The following is a 24,714-nucleotide window of genomic DNA, read 5'->3' as shown; positions in this document are numbered from 1 at the left end:
TCTGCCTAAATAAATTCCAGAACTAAAGTGTGTTTAGTTTCACAGTTTATTTCTGCCACAAGGTCATCTTGTAGCAGACCTATATAGATAGTTCAAAGACCTTTAGCCAGTCCAAGCACTATACTTTGAATAACACTGATACTGATCTATCAAATTGAGGATAAGATCTGGTAACTAATCTACTATTTTACTGACCTCTAACTTTTTTTTTTAATTTCTTTTTTCTCCCACACAACTAAATCATGCAATTCTTGAAGACTGGCATTGTCTTTTTGATTAATGTCTGGAGGCATATATTACCTTGCATAGTAACTTATATAGAGCAATTGCTTAATAAAAACTTAAAAGAGCAAACTCTTTTTGTTTAACCTCTTTTGTCTTATTTTACCTCTCCGATCTCTTTCCTATTTAATTAGGCCCTTATGCATCAACACTTATACAGAAGTCAGTACTTCTGTTTTATATTACATTGTAAACAGTTACATAGGAATTAAATAACTTGCCTAAAAATCACACAGCTAATAAATGGCAGAGCTGAGCTCTTAATCACTATGCTATAAATGCCTTTTAATGTAAAAGTTAAGTGAATAATGCCTCATAAGTTGAAAATGAGTCCAAAACCTGTCACTGGCATTTTTAACTTTGACACATTATATTAAATTTGATATAATTTTCTCTTGATTGATCAGTCAGTTGTGCCATAGGACTTTACTATCATTAGATCTGGGAATGAGGGTGGTTAAGTACTTATACAAAAACAAAAACCACCAAAATATCTCACTTGACTGATCAGATCCGGCACTTGGTTTAGTAGTTGTTTGACTTTTTAGTAAAATATTCCTTTTATAAAATAGCCTAAATTTCCCATATTAACAAGCTAAAGAAGAAAAAATCATATTATATCAATTGCTGCAGAAAAGGCACTTGACAAAATCTAACATCCATTCCTGCTAAAAACTCAACAAAGTAGAAATAGAGGGGAATTACCTCAACTTGATAAAGGGCATCTGCAAAAAACCCACAGTTAATACACTTAATGGTGAAACACAGAGTGCTTTCCCCTAAGATCCAGGAACAATACAAGGATGTCCATTCTCACTGCTCTTATTGAACCTACGTAGTGCTGGAAGTTCTAGCCATTGCCATAAATCAAGAAAAAGAAATAAAAGGCATGTTGTTTGGAAAGAAACAAATAAAATTGTCTCTATTTGTAGATGACATGATTGTCTATATAGAAAATCCCCAAAATCTGTAAAACTCCTAGAACTAGTGAGTTCAGCAAGACTACAGAATTCTAGATCAACATATAAAAGTCAATCACTTATATGATAACAATGAACACAAAACCAAAATTAAGAGCAAAATGGCACTTATAGTAACGCCAAAGAAAATAAAATACTTTGGTATACATTAACCAAATATGTACAGTATCTGTGTTCTGAATATTATAAAATGCTGATGAAAGAAATCAAACAAGACTCAAGTAAATGTAGAGACATATACAGTGGTCATGGATTGTAAGAGTCAACATAGTAAAGATGCCTATTCTCAAATTGACCAGTTGGTTTAATGCATTTCCTGTCAAAATTGAAGCAATGTTTTTTGTAACCATAGACAAGCTTATTCTAAAATGTATATGGAAAGTCACAGGCTCTAGGACAGGTAAAACAATCCTGACCCAAAAAAAGGGAGCATTTGCCATACCCAATATTAAGACTTATGGAAAAGCTACAGTAATGAATACTGTGTGGTATTTGAAGGATAGACATATAGATCTGTGGAACAGAAGGTAGAACCCAGAAATAATCCCACACAAATACATCCATCCAGCTGATTTTTGGCAAAGGTGCAAAACTAATCCAATGGAGGAAGGCTAGCCTTTTCAACAAATGATATTAGAACAGTTGGACAACCATAGGCAAAAAAAAGAACCTCAACCTAAATCTCATACCTTATTAAAAAAACACAAAATGGATCCTAGACTTAACTGTAAAACATAATACTATGAAATGATTAGGGGGGAAAAATGGAGCTTTATTCACCTGGATGTGCTCAATGACCAGAGAATCTACATCTAAACCCTTAAGCTCAGCATTGCTCTCTGCATTTTTAAGCATGTGCAGCAAAAATTCAGCACTTCTTTTGGGCCACCAACCCTGCGTCCAGCTCCACTGTTTGGTCTGGGCACACCTACCAGTTCCACTGTTGTAATGATGGCATGGCACACATTGCTTCTGTAAAGTGACATTCTTCAGATACTCGGTGCCTTTTCAGATATACATACCCTTCATGGCCTGGGCAGTTTTATGAGTATTGTTCTTTTTTTTTTTTTTAATATGATTTTTGGGGTTTTTTAAAAATTGGTTTGAGAGAGAGGAAGGGGGAGGAAGAAAGAGAAACATTGATCGGCTGCCTCCTGCACACCCCCCACTGGGGACTGAGCCCACAACCAGGGAATGTGCCCTGATCAGGAATTGAGCCAGCAACTTTTTGGTGTATGGAATGATGCTCAGCCAATTGAGCCACACAAGCCAAGGCTTCACAAGTGTCCTTAAAGTGAACACAAAAATTTGACACTCTTGATTTGTATGATTTTGTGGGGTTTTGGAGATCAAGTGACTAGCAAACAGTTTTCAGAAGTCACCTCAAACCACTGCATATGTGCTGTATACTTTTATGTGACCAGCATAGTAAGTTTTTTTTTACACCAGCATCACCACAGATATGTGAGTAATGCGTTGCATTACAACACCTATTGCATCACTAAGCAACAGGAATTTTTCAACTCCATTATAATCTTGTGGAACCACCATCATATATGTGGTCCATTGTTGACATTGTGGTCCATTATGTGACACATGACTGTACTGTAATTTTGCAAAATGTTACCATTGGGGAAATCTGGGGAAAGCATGCATTATTTCTTAAAACAGTATGCAAATTTTTTTATTAAAATCTGAATTAGTAAATTAGAATCCAAAAAATGCAGCTATTTGTTTTGTTTTTAAATATGTCTCTATTAATTTCTGAGAGAGGAAGGAAGAAGGAGAGAGAGAGAAATGATGAGAGTCATTGATCGGCTGCCTCCTGCACACACCCTACTGGGGATTAAGCCTGCAACCCGGGCCTGCATCCAAAAAATGCAGCTACTTGTTTTGTTTTTAAATATGTCTCTATTAATTTCTGAGAGAGGAAGGAAGAAGGAGAGAGAGAGAAATGATGAGAGTCATTGATCGGCTGCCTCCTGCACGCACCCTACTGGGGATCAAGCCTGCAACCCGGGCCTGTGTCCTGACTGGGAATCGAACCGCAATCTCCTGGATCATAGGTTGATGCTCAACCATTGAGCCATGTCGGCCAGGCAAGCTATTTGATGAGATCACTTACGTAATCCTGCAGGAAAAATAATTTGTGCTCTTTTGTCACTTATTTACATGATTGATGAACCAGTGGTATTTTTTCTTTAATTTTAATATCAAAGTATAACACATTGAGCCCTGGCCAGGTAGCTTAGTTAGATGCTAAGATTGCAGGTTTGATTCCTGGTCATGGTACATATAAGAATCAACCAATGAATGCATAAATAAGTGGAACAACAAATAGATGTTTCTCTCTCTCTCTCCCTCTCCCTTCCTCCCATCCTCTTCCCTCTTCCTCCCTCCCTCCTTCTCTCTCTCTTTCTCTCTTTCCCTTCCTCTCTCTCTCTAATATCAATTTTAAAAAAGATTTTTTTTTATAAAGCAGAGTGCCCAAAATATATATATATATAACATATAAAACCTGTGTGTGAATATAATTTAGCCAGATTTGCTATGTCCTTATTTACTCATCTGTAAAATAAAGATTTTAATATTGCAGGAACTAAAACTGGATAAGGATTTAAGACCATGAGGGTATTACTGGGTAAAAACAAATTTAAGTATTTCACGTTTGAAATGGAGCTGAAAATAATTGTCCTTTTCATAAGCATGTAAGATGTGACTACTGATCTGTCCCACAAATTTAGGTAAAGGATTACAATCCATTTTTTCAAGATGGAATGAGAAATTTGGGAATGTAGAAATAGCATTATGTAGAAGTTACTAACAGAATTTGTTATTTTTAAAATATTAGGTTTAGTCCTAAGAAATTGCCCATACTTAAAACTTTTTGACCTACAAAGTGACAATTTTTGTGGTTCAGAAAACAGAAGATCTAAAAAGGATTAAATACATACATGGATAATATGTTAATAATGGATTTTTAAAGTATCTTAAGAAATGGTTCTAATCTATATGTGTATATGGAGATAAGGTGGGTATTGAAAGTAGGCTAGTTGCCATATCCTCTGAGCCCCCCATCCCACTTGACAAAAGAATAAGATACCTTTTTTGTTCTTGTTGATGCTGAATTTTATTGTATGTAGTACAGTCTCTAGGAGGGTGAAAATATCTAGCTTGTCAAGTAAAGGGACAGTTTAAGTTACAGGTTTTCATAATGCCTCCTTTAATGATTAGTCAAATTATAAGAAAACTGCCCAGGGACTGTCTTTCCTTGGCTTTTACACAGTTTTTGATTAAAGTATGTAAAGTATGATTTTTACGTCCTAGGATATTTTGGCCTATGTTAGTTTTTAATTCAAATGCAGGGGTTAATACTTAATTTTTTATTTAAAAAAACAATTTACTAGGAAGCTGTAATAATTCTAAAATTGTATATGCCTACTAACATGTCCAAGTATATGTAAAGCAAAAATTACAAGTATATATAAAAAATTGCAAGGAGTAATTTGTCAAAGACTTAATCATTATGGGAGATTTTGTCAGTAATAAATAAACACCAATTAATGAAAGAAAAGTTAAATAGCAGCTTGCAAGTGTTATCTATTAAACACATTTTTAAATCCACTTTTTGCAGATGACATGATTCTGTATATAGAAAACCATAAAGACTCCACTAAGAAACTATTAGAAACAATAAATACAGTAAAGTTGCAGAATACAAAAATCAATGTATAAATATCCACTGCTGCCTGGACAGAGTAGTTTAATTGGCTGAACATTGTCCTGTGCACCAAAGTTTGCGAGTTCAATTCCCGGTCAGGACACATACCTGGGTTGTGGGTTTGATCCTTGGTCGGAGAATGTACGGAAGGCAACCAATCAATGTTTCTCTCTCACATCAATGTTTCTCCCCCCCACCCCCTCAGGTAAGGATTAAACATATATATATATATTTCTACTACTTTCCTATGTACTAACAGTGAAACTTCAGAAATAGAAATGAAAAAAATAGTTTCATTTTCAATTGCAACATAAAAGAATAAAATACCTAGGAATAAACTTAACAAAGGATGTGAAGGATCTATATACTAAAAACTACAAAGCATTATTAAAAGAGACTGAAAAGGACACAATAAAATGGCCATATTACCCAAAGCAATATACAGATTTAATGCAATCCCCATCAAAAGCCCAATGTCATTTTTTAAAGAAATAGAACCAAAAAATCATCAGATTTGTATGGAACCACAAAAGACCCTGAATAGCCAAAGCAGTCCTGAGAAAAAAGAACAAAGGCAGAGGTATCAATACTACCTGACTTCAAATTATACTACAGAGCTACAGTAATCAAAACGTCATGGCATTGGCAGAAAAACAGACACATAGACCAATGGAACAGAACTGAGAATCCAGAAATAAAACTGTATATGGGCAATAATTTTTGACCCAAGGAGCCAAAAACACAAAATGGAGAAAAGAAAGCCTCTTCAGTAAATGGTGCTGGGAAAATTGAAAAGCCACATGAAAAAGAGTGAAACTAGATTACAATTTGTCCCTTATACGAAAATTAATTCAAAATAGATCAAAGACCTAAATATAAGATCTGAAGCAATTACATAGAAGAAAACATAGGTACTAAACTTACGGACCTTGATCTTAGAAAACATTTTATGAATTTTACCCCAAAGGCTAAGGAAGTAAAGGTAAAAATAAATTAATGGAACTATATCAAAATAAAAATCTGCACAGCAAAACAAACTCAGCAAAACAAAAAGGCAACCAACTGAATGGGAATGATATTTGCAAGAAGTAGCTCCAACAAGTGGTTAATATCCAAAATACATAAAGAACTCATACAACTCAACACCAAACAAATACGCAATCCAATTTAAAAAATGGGCAGAAGGCCTTAGCTTGTTTGGCTCAGTGATTAGAGTGTCGGCTTGTAGACTGAAATGTGCTGGGTTCGATTCCAGTCAATAGCGAATACTTCATTTGCAGGCTTAATCCCTGGCCCTGGTTGGGGCACGTGGAGGAGGCAACCAATGGATGTGTCTCTCACATCAATATTTCTCTCTCTCTTTCTCTCTCCCTCCCTTCCACTCTCTTTAAAAAATCAATGGAAAAAATATCCTCGGGTGAGAATTAACAAAAAACAAAACAAAACAAAAATGAGGACCTGAACAGACATATCTCCCAAGAAGACATGCAAATGACCAACAGATACATGAAAAGATGTTCAACTTCACTAGCTATTATGGAAATGCAAATAAAAACTACAATGAGATACCATCTCATACCTGTTAGATGGCTATATCAACAAGACAGGTAATAACAAGTGTTGGAGAGGCTGTGGAGAAAAAGGAACCCTCATTCACTCCTGGTGGGAATGTAAACTTCTACAGCCAGTATGGAAAACTGTATGGAGTTTCCTCAAAAATTAGGAATATATAGTTACCATATGACCCAGCAGTCCTTCTTGTGGATATCTACCCCCAAAACTCGAAAACATTTATTAACAACGATATATGCTCTCCTATGTTCGTTGCAATATTATTCACGGTGGCCAAGACATGGAGACAAAGTGTCCTTCAGTAGAGGACTGGATAAAGAAGATGTGGTACATACATACTATGGAATCCTACTCAGCCATAAGAAAGGATGTAATGCAGCCATTTGTGACAGCATGAATGGAGCTTGAGAATATTATGCTAAGCAAAATAAGTCAGAAAAAGCTAAGAACTATATATTTCATTCATATGTGGGATATAAAACTGAAGCTCATAGACACAGACAACAGTATGGTAGCCACCAGAGGGAAGTAGGGGGTAGGGGTAGTAAGGAGTAAAGGAAGCCAAATATACGGTGTGACGGAAGACGGTTTGATTTTGGGTGGTGGGCATACAATGCAATATGTGGATTATGTGTCATTGAAACCTATATGATCTTATTAACCAATGTCACCCCTATAAATTTAATTAAAAAGAAAAAAACCAATGCATATTTGAAAATTGGTTTTGTGATAATATAAAGCTATAATTTCCAAACAGGTACCATGAGGCTCCATAGTGAACTTAAATGGATACCTTGGGATATTCTAAATTTTGAGAGAAACAGAGTGGTATTAAACATCTTTCAGATACCACAGAACTATTAGATCTTGAGGTAGTTCACAGTTTTTAAACATTAGATTACACTGTATTCCTTTTAATCTCATATTTTTTCTAAAAGTGAAATAAAACATTTTTTTCAATTTTTTGTTATTCCCCCCCCCCCCCAAAATGACTATTAAGTTGTTTGGACCTAACTACTTGATAAGACCCTATTAAGGTATTTCCTTTGGCCTACATTGTAGACTGACAAAGTTTGGGAAACTTTGCTATGAGGCAAATGTCAGCTAATTTCAGAGTGTTGTACAGACTGTTTTCTCTGATCACAGTACAGTTAAATTAGAAATCAGTGAATGAGATAGTTACAAAAACTTCATAATTGTGAAAAAATAAAGCACTTTCTAAATACCTGGGGCATCAAAGAGACCCTAATAGAAATTAGGAATACCTCGATGTGAACAATAGAAAAAATAATACATGTCAGAACCTGTGGGATACAGTTAAGGTGGTATTTCACAAAAGAAATTTGTAGCAAGTAGAGAGAATGAATAATAATAGGAATTTAAAAGGTATATTAATTTATAAGTAGCGTAAGTTTTAAAATATTAGTACATCACTTAGTTTTTGCTGCGTAATAAACCACTCCAAAACTAAGTGGCTTAAAACAATAGCCATTTTATTAAGGTAATAATTATGTGAGTTGGCACAGTGGTTCTTCTGGTCTGGGCCAGTTCAGCTAATCTCTGTAGGCTCCCTCATTTCATCTATGGTCAGCTGGTGGGCTAGTTGGTGACTAGATGATCTGAGATGCTCTCACTCAAGTTTCTGGCTATTGGCTGGGACCTTGGTTGTCCTCCATATAGCTTCATCCTCCAGCAGGCTAGCACAGTGTTCATCATGTGGTGGTCTTAGAATTGTAAGAGCAGCAAGAGAGGACATGCTCAGATGTGTAAGTCCATGTGCTTTATGTCCCACTGCCAAAGCAAGTTACATAGCCACACCCAGAATCAGTGCAGAACCAGACTACCCAGAGGAGTGGATGTAGTAAGGGAATATAGACATTTCTGCAAACCATCTGACACAATTTGAATATGAACAATTTTATGCCAGTAAATTTGAAAACTTGTGTGAAATAGATAATTTCCTAGTAGAAAAATAAAAGTAATTTACCCAGTTACCCTAACAAGAAATTAAAAACCTGAGTAGATCTAAAAACAATGGAAGAGATTATATCAGTAGCTAAAAGTTTAACCTTTCTCACCACCTGAAAAAGAAAAGGTAACCTTACAGATTGAACTCCAGCAAGCATTCAAGGAACCTATAATTTCAGCCTTATTAAATTATTTCAGAGAAGGTAACGAGGTGAGGCCAGACCAAGTCAGCATGTGAAAAGATACTTATGAACATGGGTGAAAAAAGTTCTAAACAAAATGAATATAATTTTTAAAATTCCAAGAAAGGTACATCTCAGGACTTGCAAGATTATACATTTAACATTGCAAGGTTTTAAGTTTAACATTAGAAAATCAACGAGCACATTTACAGACGAAAGGGGAAAATTGTATGTCCATTTCAGTAGATGCAAAAAAGCACAATTTAATAAAATTAAGCACCCATTTGTGGCTTAAAAAGATAAAAGGGAAAAAATCTAGCAAATTACAAATAGAATGGAGCTTCCTTACCAGAAAAAGCCAGTAAACATCTTATATAATGATAAAATGCTATCCCCAAATTGGATGTCTGTGTATATAGGATGCTTTAGTTGTATTTATGCTTTATATTGCTTTTATGCCTGAAATACCTGGGGAATATGAGGAATGAAGAAGATTCCTACAAAGACTTAGGAAGTTTGATTATTCAGACTTTGGAAAAGTTAGAGGAAAACAGAGTGAAAATGGAATGGGATCAGGGTTAGATTACTTTTTTGTTTTGTTTTATCTGTGATAAACTTTGCTGAAAATTTTTAACTGGATAAAATTCCAAGAGATGTTAAAAATTATAATATAATAGATTTTAAATTAACCATGTTACAAATCACAAAGTATAGTACATAGATTTTTTAAATTTTGAAACTATTTCAAACTTGGGGCTTGAAATTCAGGTTTTCAGGATAGTACTGAAAACACCATGCACCCTTATTCAGCCCCCCAGTTTCCTCCGTTGTTAGCATTCTCCCTATTGGCCTTATTCTCTCTAATTTTTATGTATATACACATTTTTTCTTGAACTAGTTAAGTTGCAGGCATTATGCCTATTACCCTTAATACATCAGTTCATATTTCATAAAAACATACTTTCCTACATAACCACAGTGCATCTGTCAGGTTAACACAGATAAAAAATTACTATCTAATCCATAGACCTAACTCATATTTGCTAGTAGTTCCCAATAATGTCCTTTATAAATCAAGATCCAATCCAGGAATAGACATTGCAGTTAGTTCTCATGTTTCTATAGTTTCCTTCATACCAACAGTTTCTCAGACTTTATCTTTCGAAGAGTACAGACTAGCTTTTTGTGGAATGGTAGGCTTGGGTCTGTCTGGCTTTTCTCAGGTGGTGGTGGTGGTTATTTTGATAAGGAATACCACAGAAGTGATATTGTTTTCTTAGTGCAGCAGACCAGAAGGCACAGTGTTGATTCACCCTTTGTTCATGATCATAACCTTTGTCACTTGGTCAAGATGCTGTCTGCTAACTTTTCCTGCTGTAAATTAAGTATTTTGTAAGGAGCTACTTGAGTCTCTAAAATATCAAAGCATGAATTTTAATATATGTGAGAGTTGTTGATTTAAAAATAATGTAAAATTGATTACTTGAAGTTACTAAAGTGTACTGTCATATAAGTGGAAATTGTTAATCTCTGGATTAGCATATATATAAATATCAGTTTGTTTAAACATGCTTACTCATGCATAATACAAAAGTAGATGCCATGCAGTAAGCTTCAAATATAGATATATTTCTAGTTTTAACTTTCTATTTGATATGCATTTTAACGTCAATATTAATGCCTCTTTAGTAACTTTCTATTAAAATCAAACACTTCTGTAAATATTGTACTGTATACCCTTTGAAAGTTTAAGTTGAAAAACGTTTTCGAAATCATTTGATTTTTATCAAATTTACTTTGGCCTAATTCTATAGATACACCAAAAATTTAGAGAGAATTGATGATCTACCCAAAGTTATATATTATATGAAATGGCACAGGTTGCTGTTAAAAACAGTTGAAATCCCATAAAATGTAGAAACATATTTGCTAATAGAAAATTCTTGTTTGTAAAACCCAGATAACCAGAGTTTAAATCTGAGATTATGGCAAGTAGGTGGCATTTATGCTAGTGAATTCCCATTCCTCACAGTACCAGCAAGTGGACAAACTGTAATATGATGCACTGAACTCTTTCCCATTAAAGCTGACTTCCTAATAAATTGCTTCAGTCAGCCATTATTAATATAAGTAGATAAATGCTAGCATACTAGTTGAAATATATTTTCTAGACTTTTATAATAAAAAAATTGCATCCCCAAATTTAAATCTTCACTAAAGATTGTGAAGCATAGTATTGGTCAAAACACTTGGTGCCTAATTGTGTGTGTGTGTGTGTGTGTGTGTGTGTGTGTGTGTGTGAGAAATCTGGACTGTAATCTGTTAATCTTGTTACCAAATCCAGAATGTGGCTTGTCATTGGTTTACAATATGCACATTTAATTCATATTACCCTTATGTAGAGACCCAGTTTGTTTCACAATTGCCTGATAAAGTTTAAATAATTTTAATGACTTTTTTAAACAGTGCCCTCATAACTTCTTAACTATTTATTGGCTCCCTTTCAGAACAAAAGAGACGAACACTTACTGAAAAAAAGGAATGTTCCCCAAGAAGAAAGTTTAGAAGATTCAGATGTTGATGCTGATTTTAAAGCAGTAAGTTACCTTGTTCTTATAAACTGTTTTTAAAATAATTTTTGTAATACCTAGAAAACTTCATTTTTAATCTAAGATCATACAGTGACAATTAAAGTATATTAACTTATAACTTTAGTAAATAAACTATTTAATAAATGTAATTTTGCTAACAAACTCTTTGCTGAACTATCTTTTTTTCTTTTTAAGCAAAATGTAACACTAGAAGCTATATTGCAGGTATGTTATTAATTTAATATTCTCATTTTGAAATATTTTGAAATTGATTTTTTTTTATTCTGAAATTTACATTTGGTGTTGCAGAATGCCACAAGTGATAACCCAGTGGTCCAGTTGAGTGCTGTCCAGGCTGCAAGGTAAATACTAATTTGTCCAGAGAGATAGGTATGTCACATGTAGAGTGTCTTAGCTGATAGTCTAGAAGTAGTACATTGTTATTTCTGTCATAGTTTGAAAATTATAACACACTTCTTATATTTCTTTTTCTAGAAAACTATTATCCAGTGACAGAAACCCACCAATTGATGACCTAATAAAATCTGGGATTTTACCAATTCTAGTCAAATGTCTAGAAAGGGATGATAAGTAAGTACGAATTTGACTCCCTCTTCACTTTTTTCAGTTGACTAAAAATTTAAGATTGTTATTTAACCACTGGGTTCAGTCTGGTTTTGCATTTATTATGTTTTTTATTTGTTATGCATTTTTATGTCACTATTCTGTGATTATATTCAACAGACATAAGTGCTCCTCTTTTTTGTTTATGAAGTGTACATATATTTTCTAGTAAATTTTTAGCGTCTGTTTATTGTCTTTTCTAACTTATTTCAAATATTTAGAGTGTTTATTTATTAGTGAAATTTAATTTTTTTAGTAATATTTTAGAAGAACCTAAATAGTATTTGAGTCATTCTTTGCTTATGACTCTATATATAGATTAACCTTGTGACTGAGTCAACGTGAATGGTTTCCAGAGCCGAGGAGCTCTTTCTTGGGAATATTTCAGCTGATCCATTGATCCTCCGTAAAGTCTTTAATAGAACTTCAACCATGATTTGTTGTCCAGTATCATGCTTTTTATTTTGTGTAAATTAAAAATAAGAGGGCAGGTTATACTTTTCCAGAATAGAAAGGAAAAAACATACCACTTAGTATCTTTTGAGGTACTGGCCCCATTTCTGTTAGTGTTTAGAGATATCCTGGTATGCGGTATCTTAAGTCTCATCAGTTTGAATTAACTGGGGAGAATGTTAGTTTGCATTCCAAAAACTTTAGAACAAATGCTGGTTTTGCATTTCAGAACATTTAGACTAAAATTTGGAGTATTTTGCTAAATGTTGTCTAAGGAATTTTCAGTTGACTAGATAAATATATAAATGTTTCCACTAAGGCTTTTCCATTGTGTTCCATAGCCACCCCTCTAAAAACCCTTAACGCTTTATTTTAATACTATCATTTATATTTTCTTTAACAAGATTTATTTAAGTAAAAATAAGTTTTATGTCAGCTGTTTAAAAAGCATTCTATTCTACCTCTACCTTTGGGGCCCTCTTTTTGTTCTTGATCTGTTTCTCTGTCTTCAGTTTTTCCTTTTTAGTTTTTGGCATAGACTCACTCTGTGTGTGTGTGTGTGTGTGTGTGTGTGACATAGCAAAAATACAGAAAAGAATAGTAAAAAATTATATACAGACTACCCAAAGCAAAAATAGAAAGTTTTCAGTGGTTTCTATCTGACTTTATGGATTTGTCATGGGAAATTGTTTCATAATATAAAAGACCATAAACTTTGGACCCTGGTTTAAATCCAAGGTTTGCTCTTGACCAAAACCCAAGAGCCTCAGATACCCTCATCTATAAATATTAGGTTATGGGCATGGTCCTGGTACCACGGAGAAGTGGGGCTACTGGGTTGAGTTGACTTGGGTTCTCTGTACAGACCAGCGCCACCTTGTCGAAGGTTTCCTTTAAGATCACGCTGATGTTGTACCCACAGCTGCCATACGAAGTACTTGATGGTCCTGAAAATACACAGCAGTCTTAAACTTGGAAGCAGAAAAATTTAAAGTTTCTGCAGCAGCCAGTACAATTATTACCAATGATGGAATAGGAATAAATCCTGCATAGACTGCTAGAAATGTTTTTGTAAAGCATGGTTCAGAGCTGCGAATTATTCCTAGAGATTATGTTGAAAGTTGTTCATATCTGCGACTTGGAAGATAGGATTACCTTTCAAAAAAACATTGGTAATGTTGTAAAACTGAAATTAGGTATTTAAAATACAATGAAAACACCAATGGTTGATGAACTAATAAAAGGTGACTCTGTCCTTTCTTGTTAGTTACACTCTTCATGTGAAGAGGGGATGCTTATACATCGAGGGTACCATCTCCACAGAAGATCTTTGCTACCTCACAGCTCACACAGCTAATTCATTGAGGGGGTGAATGGATTAGCCAACCATGTTTTGTTATTGGAGGATGCTTCTGATAATTCTTTCTGGGAACATTTGAGAAATAAAAATTTATTGAATTTTTAAAAAATAAAATAAAAATTAAGTGGTTATAAGGAATAGAAATGATATACACAAAACACTAACAATATCAAACTTATAATAAATGTTCATTTCTTTACTTCTTGCACTCATTATTGTTTTTATATCTTCTCTCTCTTTTTTCAAGTGATGTCTCAGGATACTTTGCCTGGCTTTACAATTTGATTTTTTACATCTTTCTGTTTTTCTCATTTAAGTATCTCATTTCCAGTATTTTGCCAAACCACCTAGTCTAGCTTAATAATCTTTTCTCCGTCCATCCTGGGGCAGCATAAACAGTCTCATCGTCTTTGATCTTACTGTTCTTTTACTTCTCCTCTGCCTCTGATATCCTCTTATTCCCTGCCTTTTGCCAAAATTCATTATGTAGTTCCTGCCTGCTACTCCATTTTCTCATCTGTTCCATCTCTTTAACCTCAGTGCTTGCTGTATCTCCCATATTTATTCTCCTTAAACCTTTTCCTTCTCGGATCTCTCCAATCTTTGGTGCCAGCGGCCTCCCTGTCTTCAGTGCCTCTACAACATTTCTCTGCACCCCTATCCTTCGGCTCTCCGTTTTGCTCACTACCCCCTCCTACCATCCTGGTATTATGCTTAAAGGGATTTCTATTCTTTCAGCTATTTATCCTAACTTAATGTAGATTCCCTTTTAACAGGTCTCTCCTACATGAGCCTTTGACCTTATAAAATTCATTCTGCACACCATGGCCTCTATCATTTTCTTTAATTCCCTTTTTAGTAGCACTCTATACCTAGTATGTCTGTAGATTAAATTCCAGTACATTCTGAAGCTTGGGATTTGATTCCTCCTCCCTCTCCCACCCTCACCTCAGCGCATGCACACACACGCGCGCGCACACACACACTTTTAGATAACCTACCCTCCCAGTTTCAGCCCCTATTATACTTTGCATACTTCCTTGGCTTCAGCTCTCTTGATCTGTTCTAGTCATCCTTATACATCGTGGTCATCCATCCATGATACTTTTATTTGTATATCCAGCTTCCAGTGCCTTTCTTTCTTTATCCATCTTTGAAAGGCTAGTTGTTTTTACTTTGAGAGGTCTTCCATTATTATTATTTTAAATTATAATGATCTTATCCTTTCAGCAAAATTATACAGCCTTATAATATCTCCAGTGTGTAAAGTAGGTGGTATGGAGTCACATGGGGACCTATCTTTAAGACAAGTCTAGAGGCTTTGGCATCTCACTTTGATTCAAGTGAGATGATAAAGGCCTCAGCTAGCACAGTGATATTAGCTAGCATAGTGATATTTTTTAAATTTAAAAAATATTTGAGGTTAAAAAAAATAAACATTTAGGAAGTAAAATTGACAGGACTTATTGACTCGATGTTTATGGGAGAGGAAGGATTCAAGGGAGAAAATAGTGACTGGCTAAATGTTGCAACTACCAGTGGATATAAAAAAGTATGTTTATAGTGACAGACTTTGGGAGCCAATGAGACATTTGGGTGGAAGTATCCAACAGGCAGTTGGATATAACGAGGTGAAATTCAAGGACAAGGTAAAGGACAACCATATAGATGTGCAGATCATAAATTTAAGTTGGAGTTGTGTACCTAAATATTTTTATTGTTTTTTTACAGTCCTTCATTACAGTTTGAAGCTGCTTGGGCATTAACTAATATAGCATCAGGAACTTCTGCACAGACTCAAGCTGTTGTACAGTCTAGTAAGTAAATTAGTTTCCTTACTCACTGGATGTTTTATTTATTTTTAATAAAGACAAGGAAGTAGAGTTTTGTTGTAATTTTATTTTGTAACATTTTTAAACTGGTGAATTTTATAAGTTATTTTTGATGATTGACATCTTTCCCATAGATATCATTAATCTATTGTTAAATAATTTTAATTATGGTTACTAAAATATGAATAGAGTTTTATCTTTTTGGGTAGGGACCATCTTCTAATAACAGGTTTTAAAATTTGTTTCTGATACCTCCAAGGTACTGAGTAGCTAATGCCTTTTAGCTTATAACATATACACACACACACACACACATATATACACACATATATATGTATGTATATATATTAGAGTATGCCTAGCTCAAGATGGAATAACTTTTATTTATGTATTGACCAAACTGACAAAAAGCTTTTTGAATAAAACCAGATGTCACCACAAGTACTGTTAAATTGTGGGACACTAAACTGACTTTGGGTGGTATTCAAGATGATAAGTAGCATATGATACAGCAATAAGTTACATTGCTATAGTGCGAATACTATTTTCTTTTAGTTTTCTTTTTAGATATTTTGATAATGTCTAGGAGACAGTTTCCAGTTAGATTTTAGCTGTAACAGAAAAGGAACAGATTTTAGACTAGGGCTTTCAATAGACTAATAGGTATAATTTGATAACAATGTTTTGTTTGCATTTTTAACTTTTTTATTCTGTTTGTGGTAAGTGATACTGGTCTTCTATTTATAAAGGTAAAAAATATAGTTAAATTACAAATGTGAGTGAATTGAAACCCTCACTCATTGCTGGCAAGAATTAAAAAGGTGCAGCTTTTTGGAAAAACAGTTTGTCCCAAAAGGTTAATTGTAGAGTTACCATATGGCCCAGCAGTTTCACTACTAGATGGAACCAAGAGATGTGAAACATGTCCACACAGACTTGTACACAGATGTTTGCAACAGCATTACTCATAATAGCCCCAAAATGGAAATAACCCCAATATCCATTAGATGATGAGTAGATAAACAAAATATGGTACACAAATGAATACTATTCAGCAGTAAAAAAGAATGAAATATGGATACATGCTATTACATGGATGAACCTTAAAAACCTTATGCTAGGTTAAAGAAGCCAAACACATAGAAAAAACATATATTATACAATTTTATTTTATCTATATATAATGTTTAGAATAGGAAAATCTGTGGAGAAAGAAAACAGATTAAATGGTTGCCTGGGGCTGGGGGAGTAGGCCAAAAGACTATGGGTGTGGGATTTCTTTTAGGGGTAATGGAAATGTGTTAAAATTAGACTGTGGTGATAGCTGCACAACTCTATATAAATACTAAAAGCCATTAAATTGTACACTTACATAAATTATATTTTATGTAAATTATATCTCAGTAAAGCTGTTAAAGGTGTGAGTCAATTTTCATTTAAATGTTAAATAAATAATACACGTAGTACAGAGATATAGCAAAAAATCCTAGGGGTAGTATACAACTGACTGAAATTTACAAAAAAGTGGTCTGGTTTGTGCTTAGTTTAATACCTGGAATGAGTATAATACCAATGTTTTAGAACTTGGGTTAACATGTAAGTTGTGTAAATAGTAAGAATTGTAATGATAAATTATTTTAAAATATAAGATAGGCCTGATATAGGAATAATCAGTTCTTTAGTTAATCCCATATCAGCAATTGAGATTACATTGACTAAAGTATTGTATTCTAAGGTTATGCATTTGGTGTAGGAACTCTTGTTTTTTAATGCATTATAGGCAAAATTTTTAATACAGTATAGGAAAAATTGCTGCTTTTTGCTTTTAGTTAATGATATAAGAGCGACTTTTATATACTGTTAATTAGGTGTGTTACTTGAATATTACTAGGGGAAAATACTAAAATTAATTATTTTTAGGATAAAAGTATTTGCCTCATTTGTTCAATTGAACTATATTGTACCAGGTTCTGTGTATTTTATCAGCTTATTTAGGCTTAAAAATCTGGAAACGTTTCAACGTTTTACAGTCTAAATATCAGCTTTTTTTAAATTACAGATGCCGTACCTCTTTTTCTGAGACTTCTTCATTCGCCACATCAGAATGTTTGTGAACAAGCAGTATGGGCTTTGGGAAACATTATAGGTAAGTAGCATTTAGGTTTCAAAAGACTTCAATTAAGAATCTTAATTAACTTTTTTCCTACATTGGCATAGCCATTACACACTATGTTTCCTCTAATTTTAACTTGGGTTGACTATCTTTTTGCCTCATAAATACTAACTTAAAATGGTACCTCTTTGAAACAGATATGCAATTTCCGATCAAGATTGGTAGGTTAAATTTGTGTCCCCCCAAATCAAAGTCTGGAGAAACAGCAACCCTCGATGCCCTTGACTAATGGTGAGGAAACATAGAACATCAGTGTCCTAACATGAGCCATTGCATACATTTCAGACTTTCTCATCCTGAATGTAATTTTTTTTTAAATACAATTTTCATTTCTGTAGGTGATGGTCCTCAATGTAGAGATTATGTCATATCACTGGGAGTTGTCAAACCTCTTCTGTCCTTCATCAATCCCTCCATTCCCATCACCTTCCTTCGGAACGTCACATGGGTCATTGTCAATCTCTGCAGGAATAAGGACCCCCCACCGCCTATGGAGACAGTTCAGGAGGTAAATGAAGAATTGCAAAGGCCAGATGGTATATTTTCCCTATGTTTATGCTTTAGATTTTCATGCACAAGGAATGCAATAATGTATACACTGATTTCATTGCAGGTTTAAGATTTTTAAAGTAACATGCACTTAATTTCCTACTCCTGTGAAAAAGTATCTATGGCACCTGAAAGAATGTCAGTCCACCCTAATTCTTATTTTTTAATGACTATTTTCATAAAAAGAAAATATTAATTCAAAAACAGAAAAATACAAAAGGAGAAAATGAAATCTTAAAGTTTTATTACTATATTGCATTGTTGGCTTAACACTAAAAAAAATAAGGAATTACTACAGATAAAACTAGTGTACTTATTATATGCAAATGTTCTTGAGTGAATTTTCATTAAGTCCAATTGAAATTTTCTGATTTCTGACAAAATTAGTGTTCTCAAATGTGTGACATACTTAGTGTTAAATCTACAATTAAAACAAAGTAAATACTTTTTTATTTACATCTAATTAATAAATGGGTCTGAATATTTTAAGTTTTAAAAATCCTACGTAACCTTTAATCACTTGGTTATAGAAAAATGTTGGTTATGAATCTTTGTAATTGATATCTTTTGCTGGCTTCTGCTAACTTTTGCTGTTATAGTAAGAGTATTTAATGTGATTTCCCTCCCAGATTAAAAAATAAGATCTGTAAGGCTTGAATTGAACAAACAGACTTTATACTTTGCACTGGTTATAATTTTCTTGACTAAATCTGAGCTCAAAAACTTTGATTTGACTCAACTAGCTTATTAAATAAAATCTTAGTTTTACTTTAAGCAGGTAAGTGAGAGAATGATGGCAGTTTTAAGAGTAGCTTTTTAAAAATAGCTACACTGTATACTTGCATCTCCATTTTTTCCACTTGACATTATATGTCATAAAGAAGGTTATTGAAAACAAATGTTTTTCCTTTAAGGTACTTAATCTCTGCCAGTTGTATTTGGATATTTTAATTGGACATCTGAAATATGATTTTAGTTTTTCAGACTGAATTGATCAAATTTCTATTTTTCTAATAGTCAACAAATTTAATGTTGTCTTTCTTACCCTGCAAATAATATTTACTGCTTTTTATATCAGTTATTCATTTTTACAAAGATATATTCATCAACTCTAGTGTTACTTATTGTTTACCTTCTTTCCTCAGATTTTGCCAGCATTATGTGTCCTCATATATCATACGGACATAAACGTAAGTAAAGTAGAAGCTTAGATTTGGGATTTTGCTCTTGGTGAAACTAGAAGGGTTATTTATTCTTTGGGCTCTTAATAAATGTAAGCATTTATATCATATTAACTTGTCAAACTTCCACCATGTATAAGTAGCTTTTAGAAATAGGGTTAAGGTTAAGTCTATAGCTTAAGTCATCCAGGCAGCAAAATGCTAACTTTAGAGAAAATATCACAAATATAGTTTATTTATTTATCTGTGTCATTAGGAACTTTTTTAAGTATTAATAATTATAAAGCGGTAAAAACTTTATAAAGCAATCTTGATATTTTTTAAACCTCTTTTTTTATTATTATTGATTTTAGAGAGAGAGAGGGGAAAGAAGAAACTTAAGTTTGTTGTTCCACTTATTTATGCATTCATTGATTGATTCTTCTATGTGCCCTCACTGGGATCGAACTCGCCACCTTGGCATATCTGGACGTTGCTCTAACCATCTGAGCTACCTGGCCAGGGCCTGATTTGATCCTTATAATAGGTAGGCTAGATATCATGTCCTCATTTTACAAAATAAACTGAGCCTCAGGGAAACGTTAAATGACTTTCTCAGAGTTGCAGAACTTGTAAGGGGCAAAGTTGGTATTCAAAACAGATTTTCTGATAACAGATCTTGTGTATTTTACATGAAATCACACTGCTTCTCAGGCTATAACCTTGTGAGGTATATAGTATTGGAGAATATCAAGGCTAGTTTTATTAATTTTTTAAAATATGTATTTATTGGTTTTTAGAGAGAAGAGAAGGGAGAGAGAAACATAGATCGCTGCCTCCCACATGCACCCTGACCAGGAATCTAACCAGCGACCTTTCAGTGCACAGGACGATGCTCAACCCACTGAGCCACACCAGCCAGGGCAAGTCTAGTTTTAAATGCAAATGCATTTTTAGATGAATTGTTTATTACATGAGATTTTAGTTAAGTGTTTACTCTACATATTCTGGCAAATGTTTTTATTAGCAATCTGAAAATTTTCCTAGACATAGGAAGGCAAAATATTATCCTTCCATGGAGTATGATTCAGGAAAAGGGCTAAAAATTGAATTCTGAGGAATTATCTGCATTTGGGCAGGAACAACAAGGGAAGAGGAACATGCAAAAGAATTTTTAAAGGTAGAGAGGTGGAGCCCTGGCTGGGTGGCTCGGTTGGTTGGAGCATTGTTCATACACCACAAGGTTGTGGGTTCAATTCCTAGTCAGGGCACATACCTAGGCTGTGGGTTTGATTCCTGGTCGAGGTGCATATGGGAGACAACTGATCAATGTTTCTCTCTCACATCGATGTTTTTCTCTTTCTCCCTCTTCTCCCTCCCTCTCTCTTTAAAATGAATAAACATATCCTCGGGTGAGGATTTTTTTTCAAGTAGAGAGATGGAAGCATAAATTATGAAACAGTGTGGGGAAAAAATAAGGCAGAGATTTAGCAGGTTCTAGATCATGCTGAGTCCTGTATACCACCTTAGGAGCCATATGTCATTTTTATTTAGTTGGTAGGGAGCCAGAAAATAATGATATGATTTGTGTTTTAGATTGATAAGTCTACACACTACCAAGTGGTGTGTAGATTTTAGGGGAAACTAGAGTTGGGGACACAGATTGGTGGTGGTTTTGTGGAATTGGTAAGAGGAAATTAGGACCAGTACTAGACCTTAGACATTAGGAATAAAGGACTAGGGAAGACTTAAGAAATGTTTAGATGATAAATTTGTTGGTTTTGTAATGGATGGTGAGAGAAGAAAAGAATCAGGGATAATACCCAGCTTTCTAACTTGGGTTTTGGGGTAGGACACAACAGAAAACAAGAATAGCAGCAGGGAGAGATATAAAACAGCAGGAATGACTTAATCTATGAGACAATGACTAATAAGAATGCTGGAGAAGCTGGGTTGGGGTGTGAAGATAATTACGTGGTTTATGGACTTCAGTATACCTATTTGACATTGGAAGAACAACTAAATATTGACCCTGAGGACTAGAGAAGAAATTTGGACCAATTCAGGTCAGGTCAGTCTGTGTTCATTTGCTTTCTAGTTATTATGCTTTTTAAAGTTAATTTGCAATTGCAGTGATTCTGTAGCATTTGGTTTTCCTGCCCTTTTTAAAGTTGTCCATCATGGCTTGATATGCTCCAACAATTTTGAGTGTCACCTAACGTTTAATACAAATCTAGCTTTTTTTACTGCTGTTAAAAATGAGATCAGTCAGTTGTAGCGGATTGGTTATGTGCTGAGACTTGATTGTTAGTGACACTGGTGATAAGTGTGTTGGGGTCCCCAAGACCACCCTCAAGTTCAGTGATTTGCTGGAAGGAATCACTGAAAAGCCGTTACACTCATGTTTATGGTTTATTACAGCAAAAGGATGAAGATCTAAAAACAATAAAGGCAAAAGGAACATAGGGCAGGGTTTAAGAGAAACCCAGTAGGGTGACGTTTCCCTTCCTCTCTCTCTAAAATCAATCAAATGAAATAAAAACAGTAAAGAGAGAGAGAGAGAAGCCAGGTGCCAGCTTCCAGTTGCCTCCTCCCAGTAGAGTTGTAAGGACAGTACTTTATGCTCTCAGCAGCCACGTGTGAGCACGTATGAAGGATTGCCAACCAGAAGCTTCTGAACTTTGGTGACCAGGGTTCTTATTGGCACAGTCACACAGGTATGAACAGCCTGCATGACTGACCTTAGCTACTTAGCCTCCCTCCCCTCCCAGAGGTCAGAGTGATACAGTATGTCCCAAGGCCTCAGGCAAACAAAAAGAGGTGTTCACCATAAAATCACATTGTTAGCATTAGCTCTCTGTCTGGACCCGAGGTCTCAGGTATATAGTGTTATCAGGCAGGATAATCCAAGGGCTCAGGTTATCTCCAAGGAGCTGATCAAGGGCCAGTTGTTTCTTTGGAATGTGCAGGATTTGAGCACCCCAAGCATAGTGTTACTTTTTACTGCATATAAGGATTAAATGTAAGTATGCAGTTGTAACTTTGTTCAGCTCTAGTTATCTCTGAAGCATGTGTAAAGTCAACATCCATAGACATCTGATCTTTCATAAACGTTTCAGCTTTTGTCCTATCTATTTTCTAATTAGTCTTTATTGTGAGTTTCTAGATCTTAGTCTGAGGCATTTTGTGACCTTCTAGCCTGTCAAAATGGCACACTAAGGTCTCCCAAGCTTACCCTGGTTTCCCAAAGTTGGCTAGCAGAGCAGTGGAAAACTGCACGCTCTTCTTAATTAAACCAACATCCTTAAGCTAGTTTTTACTTACTAAAGATTAATCCTAGCTCACATGCACTTGAAAAGTAATTGCGTTGGTTTCTGTTATTTCTCTGATTTATGTGAGCACTTGTTTGTTTTAAGCCAATTGAATAAGGTAAGGCCCTTTTATAATCTAAATTTGAATTTACAAATCAGTCTTGGCACTACTATCTAGCAGTAGAAATAGACCTTATCTATAGTATACATACACAGACATATATAAACAGACAGCACAATATAAAACTCCAAAATTACAGAAAAATTATGGATCCAAATGTGTTTTCTGGCAGATGGACCAAGCTGAGGTTTTGCTCAGATGGCCAAAGTTTTTGCATGCTATAAGAATTTCTTTAAAGCTGCTTTTAAAATCAAAGACTACATTCTATTATCTCTGAGAGGTTCAAGAACCTCAGTTTTAAAGTTTCTCCTTAAAGTGGGCTTATCAACAAACACAAACAAAAGAAAATGGAAAACAATCATGCACAATAAAGTTGGAAAACTCAGTAAAGAGAGTGACCCCAAAAGGCCCAAGTTTTAAAAGGGGCAGATTTTCCAGGGGTGGGGGTAGGGGAGAGAAAGATGGCTCCAGAGGTGAAGCCTGAGTGTAAGATGACTGCTGCCCATCTGGAGACAGAGAAGATGAGGAAGGGGCAGGAAAGATGCAGAAGGTAGGCAGGGTGTAGGCAAGGGGCTGGTATATGAGGGATCTTCTTAGGTTTTTTTTAGTAAACTTGGCTTTAGATTTGCAAGTGCAAGGGTCAGAGGAAAAGATTTCCAATGAGATCCCCCTTTTGTTCCAGTTTTGCAAGTGCCAGTTTCTTTTTCTAATTTATCAAGGTTTTTACACAATTTAGAATTATTTTTTTCTAAGGGAGGCAATAGTAGCCTTTTGATTTTATTTGCTTCTCAAGAGACCATTTTTTTTTAAAAAAGGCTTCCCATTATTTCTGGGAGGTACGGGGTTTTTTGTTTTCATTGAGCGTGCAAATAAACAAGCTTTGGGGCTTCAAGGAATCCCGTCTTGGCCAACAGAGCTTTAGATCGTCTCGTATGATTTTTGTCCAGAGGCCTAACCAAATTATAATTCTCTGGACTGCAGTTTTTGTACATGCAATCAGCCAATTCCCCCCAGCTGCCACTTGGAGGCATCTGATTAGCATGAGATTTTAGAGCATGGGTTACCCATTTTGCACTCCTCCCATTCCTCCTTATGGGCAGTGTTCCTCCCTCCCCCCAGTACCTGTTAAGAGTGAGTATTCTTACATGCACCCCTCATGAAAGTATCCTTTCAGGTGCCTGTTAGCATGAGCATCCCCACAAATCTTATGGACAAGACCCAACCTGGAAGGTACTCTCCTTAATACCTAATGGGGCAGAGGAAAGCCCTCCCTGTAGGATACCCTTCCTGGTACCAAACACGACTGAGGGATACCCATATCATATGGGCGAGCCCTCTCAGTCCAAACTTATGAACTGAGGTCATTGGATGAGGGTCCCCTACCTAAACAAAATAAATTCTCCAAGACCTCAACTGCAAGCATGGGAGATCTTGGATCTGAAGGACGTACCCAAGACCCTCAAGCTCCACCGGGAAGACAACTTGAGCATAAGGGGCTCATGAAAGTGCCAGATGCTTTGGTTTTAGGATGGCATCAGGAGATCAGGTTGTTGCTTTAGTACCCCATGTTGGGTGCCATATGATGTCAACTGATAGTGGTTGGTGTCAATTCAATGCCAATAATAATCCCCAATTTGGGATGTGAAGAAGGAAACTTTATTCAGTGCAAACAGCTCAATTTGTAATACAGCATGGCTGTGAAGCAGCTCAGTCGTGTTACAGTTTAATTATAAGATAGCACAGTTGTGTAACAGCAGGTTATGAGGAGGCCCTTGGGTGAGTAAGGACCCTCTCCAGCTAGACAGTTCTGTTCTATTCTGCAGCCAAGAAAGGAA

The 24,714-nt window shown here is 35.0% G+C and overlaps 1 protein-coding gene and 1 pseudogene across 1 annotated transcript in view; both read left to right on the top strand.

The window, feature by feature from the left end:
- KPNA3 (karyopherin subunit alpha 3) overlaps window positions 1-24,714 on the top strand; it is a 77,106-nt gene that overhangs the window by 38,141 nt on the left and 14,251 nt on the right. Inside the window, exons 3-10 of the mRNA XM_087814350.1 lie at window positions 11,213-11,302; window positions 11,492-11,521; window positions 11,606-11,658; window positions 11,792-11,887; window positions 15,465-15,550; window positions 17,625-17,711; window positions 18,077-18,246; window positions 19,433-19,477. Of these exons, the coding sequence (XP_087670476.1) occupies window positions 11,213-11,302; window positions 11,492-11,521; window positions 11,606-11,658; window positions 11,792-11,887; window positions 15,465-15,550; window positions 17,625-17,711; window positions 18,077-18,246; window positions 19,433-19,477 (657 nt within the window). The remainder of the gene's footprint in view (window positions 1-11,212; window positions 11,303-11,491; window positions 11,522-11,605; window positions 11,659-11,791; window positions 11,888-15,464; window positions 15,551-17,624; window positions 17,712-18,076; window positions 18,247-19,432; window positions 19,478-24,714) is intronic.
- LOC107531324 (ubiquitin-fold modifier 1 pseudogene) lies at window positions 12,507-15,453 on the top strand (annotated as a pseudogene).

This window comes from Miniopterus natalensis, chromosome 2 (assembly GCF_054644295.1).
Source record: "Miniopterus natalensis isolate mMinNat1 chromosome 2, mMinNat1.hap1, whole genome shotgun sequence".
Classification (NCBI taxonomy): Eukaryota; Metazoa; Chordata; class Mammalia; order Chiroptera; family Miniopteridae; genus Miniopterus; species Miniopterus natalensis.
The sequence above is the reverse complement of the archived record's forward strand: the minus strand, read 5'-3'. Positions and strand labels throughout refer to the sequence as shown.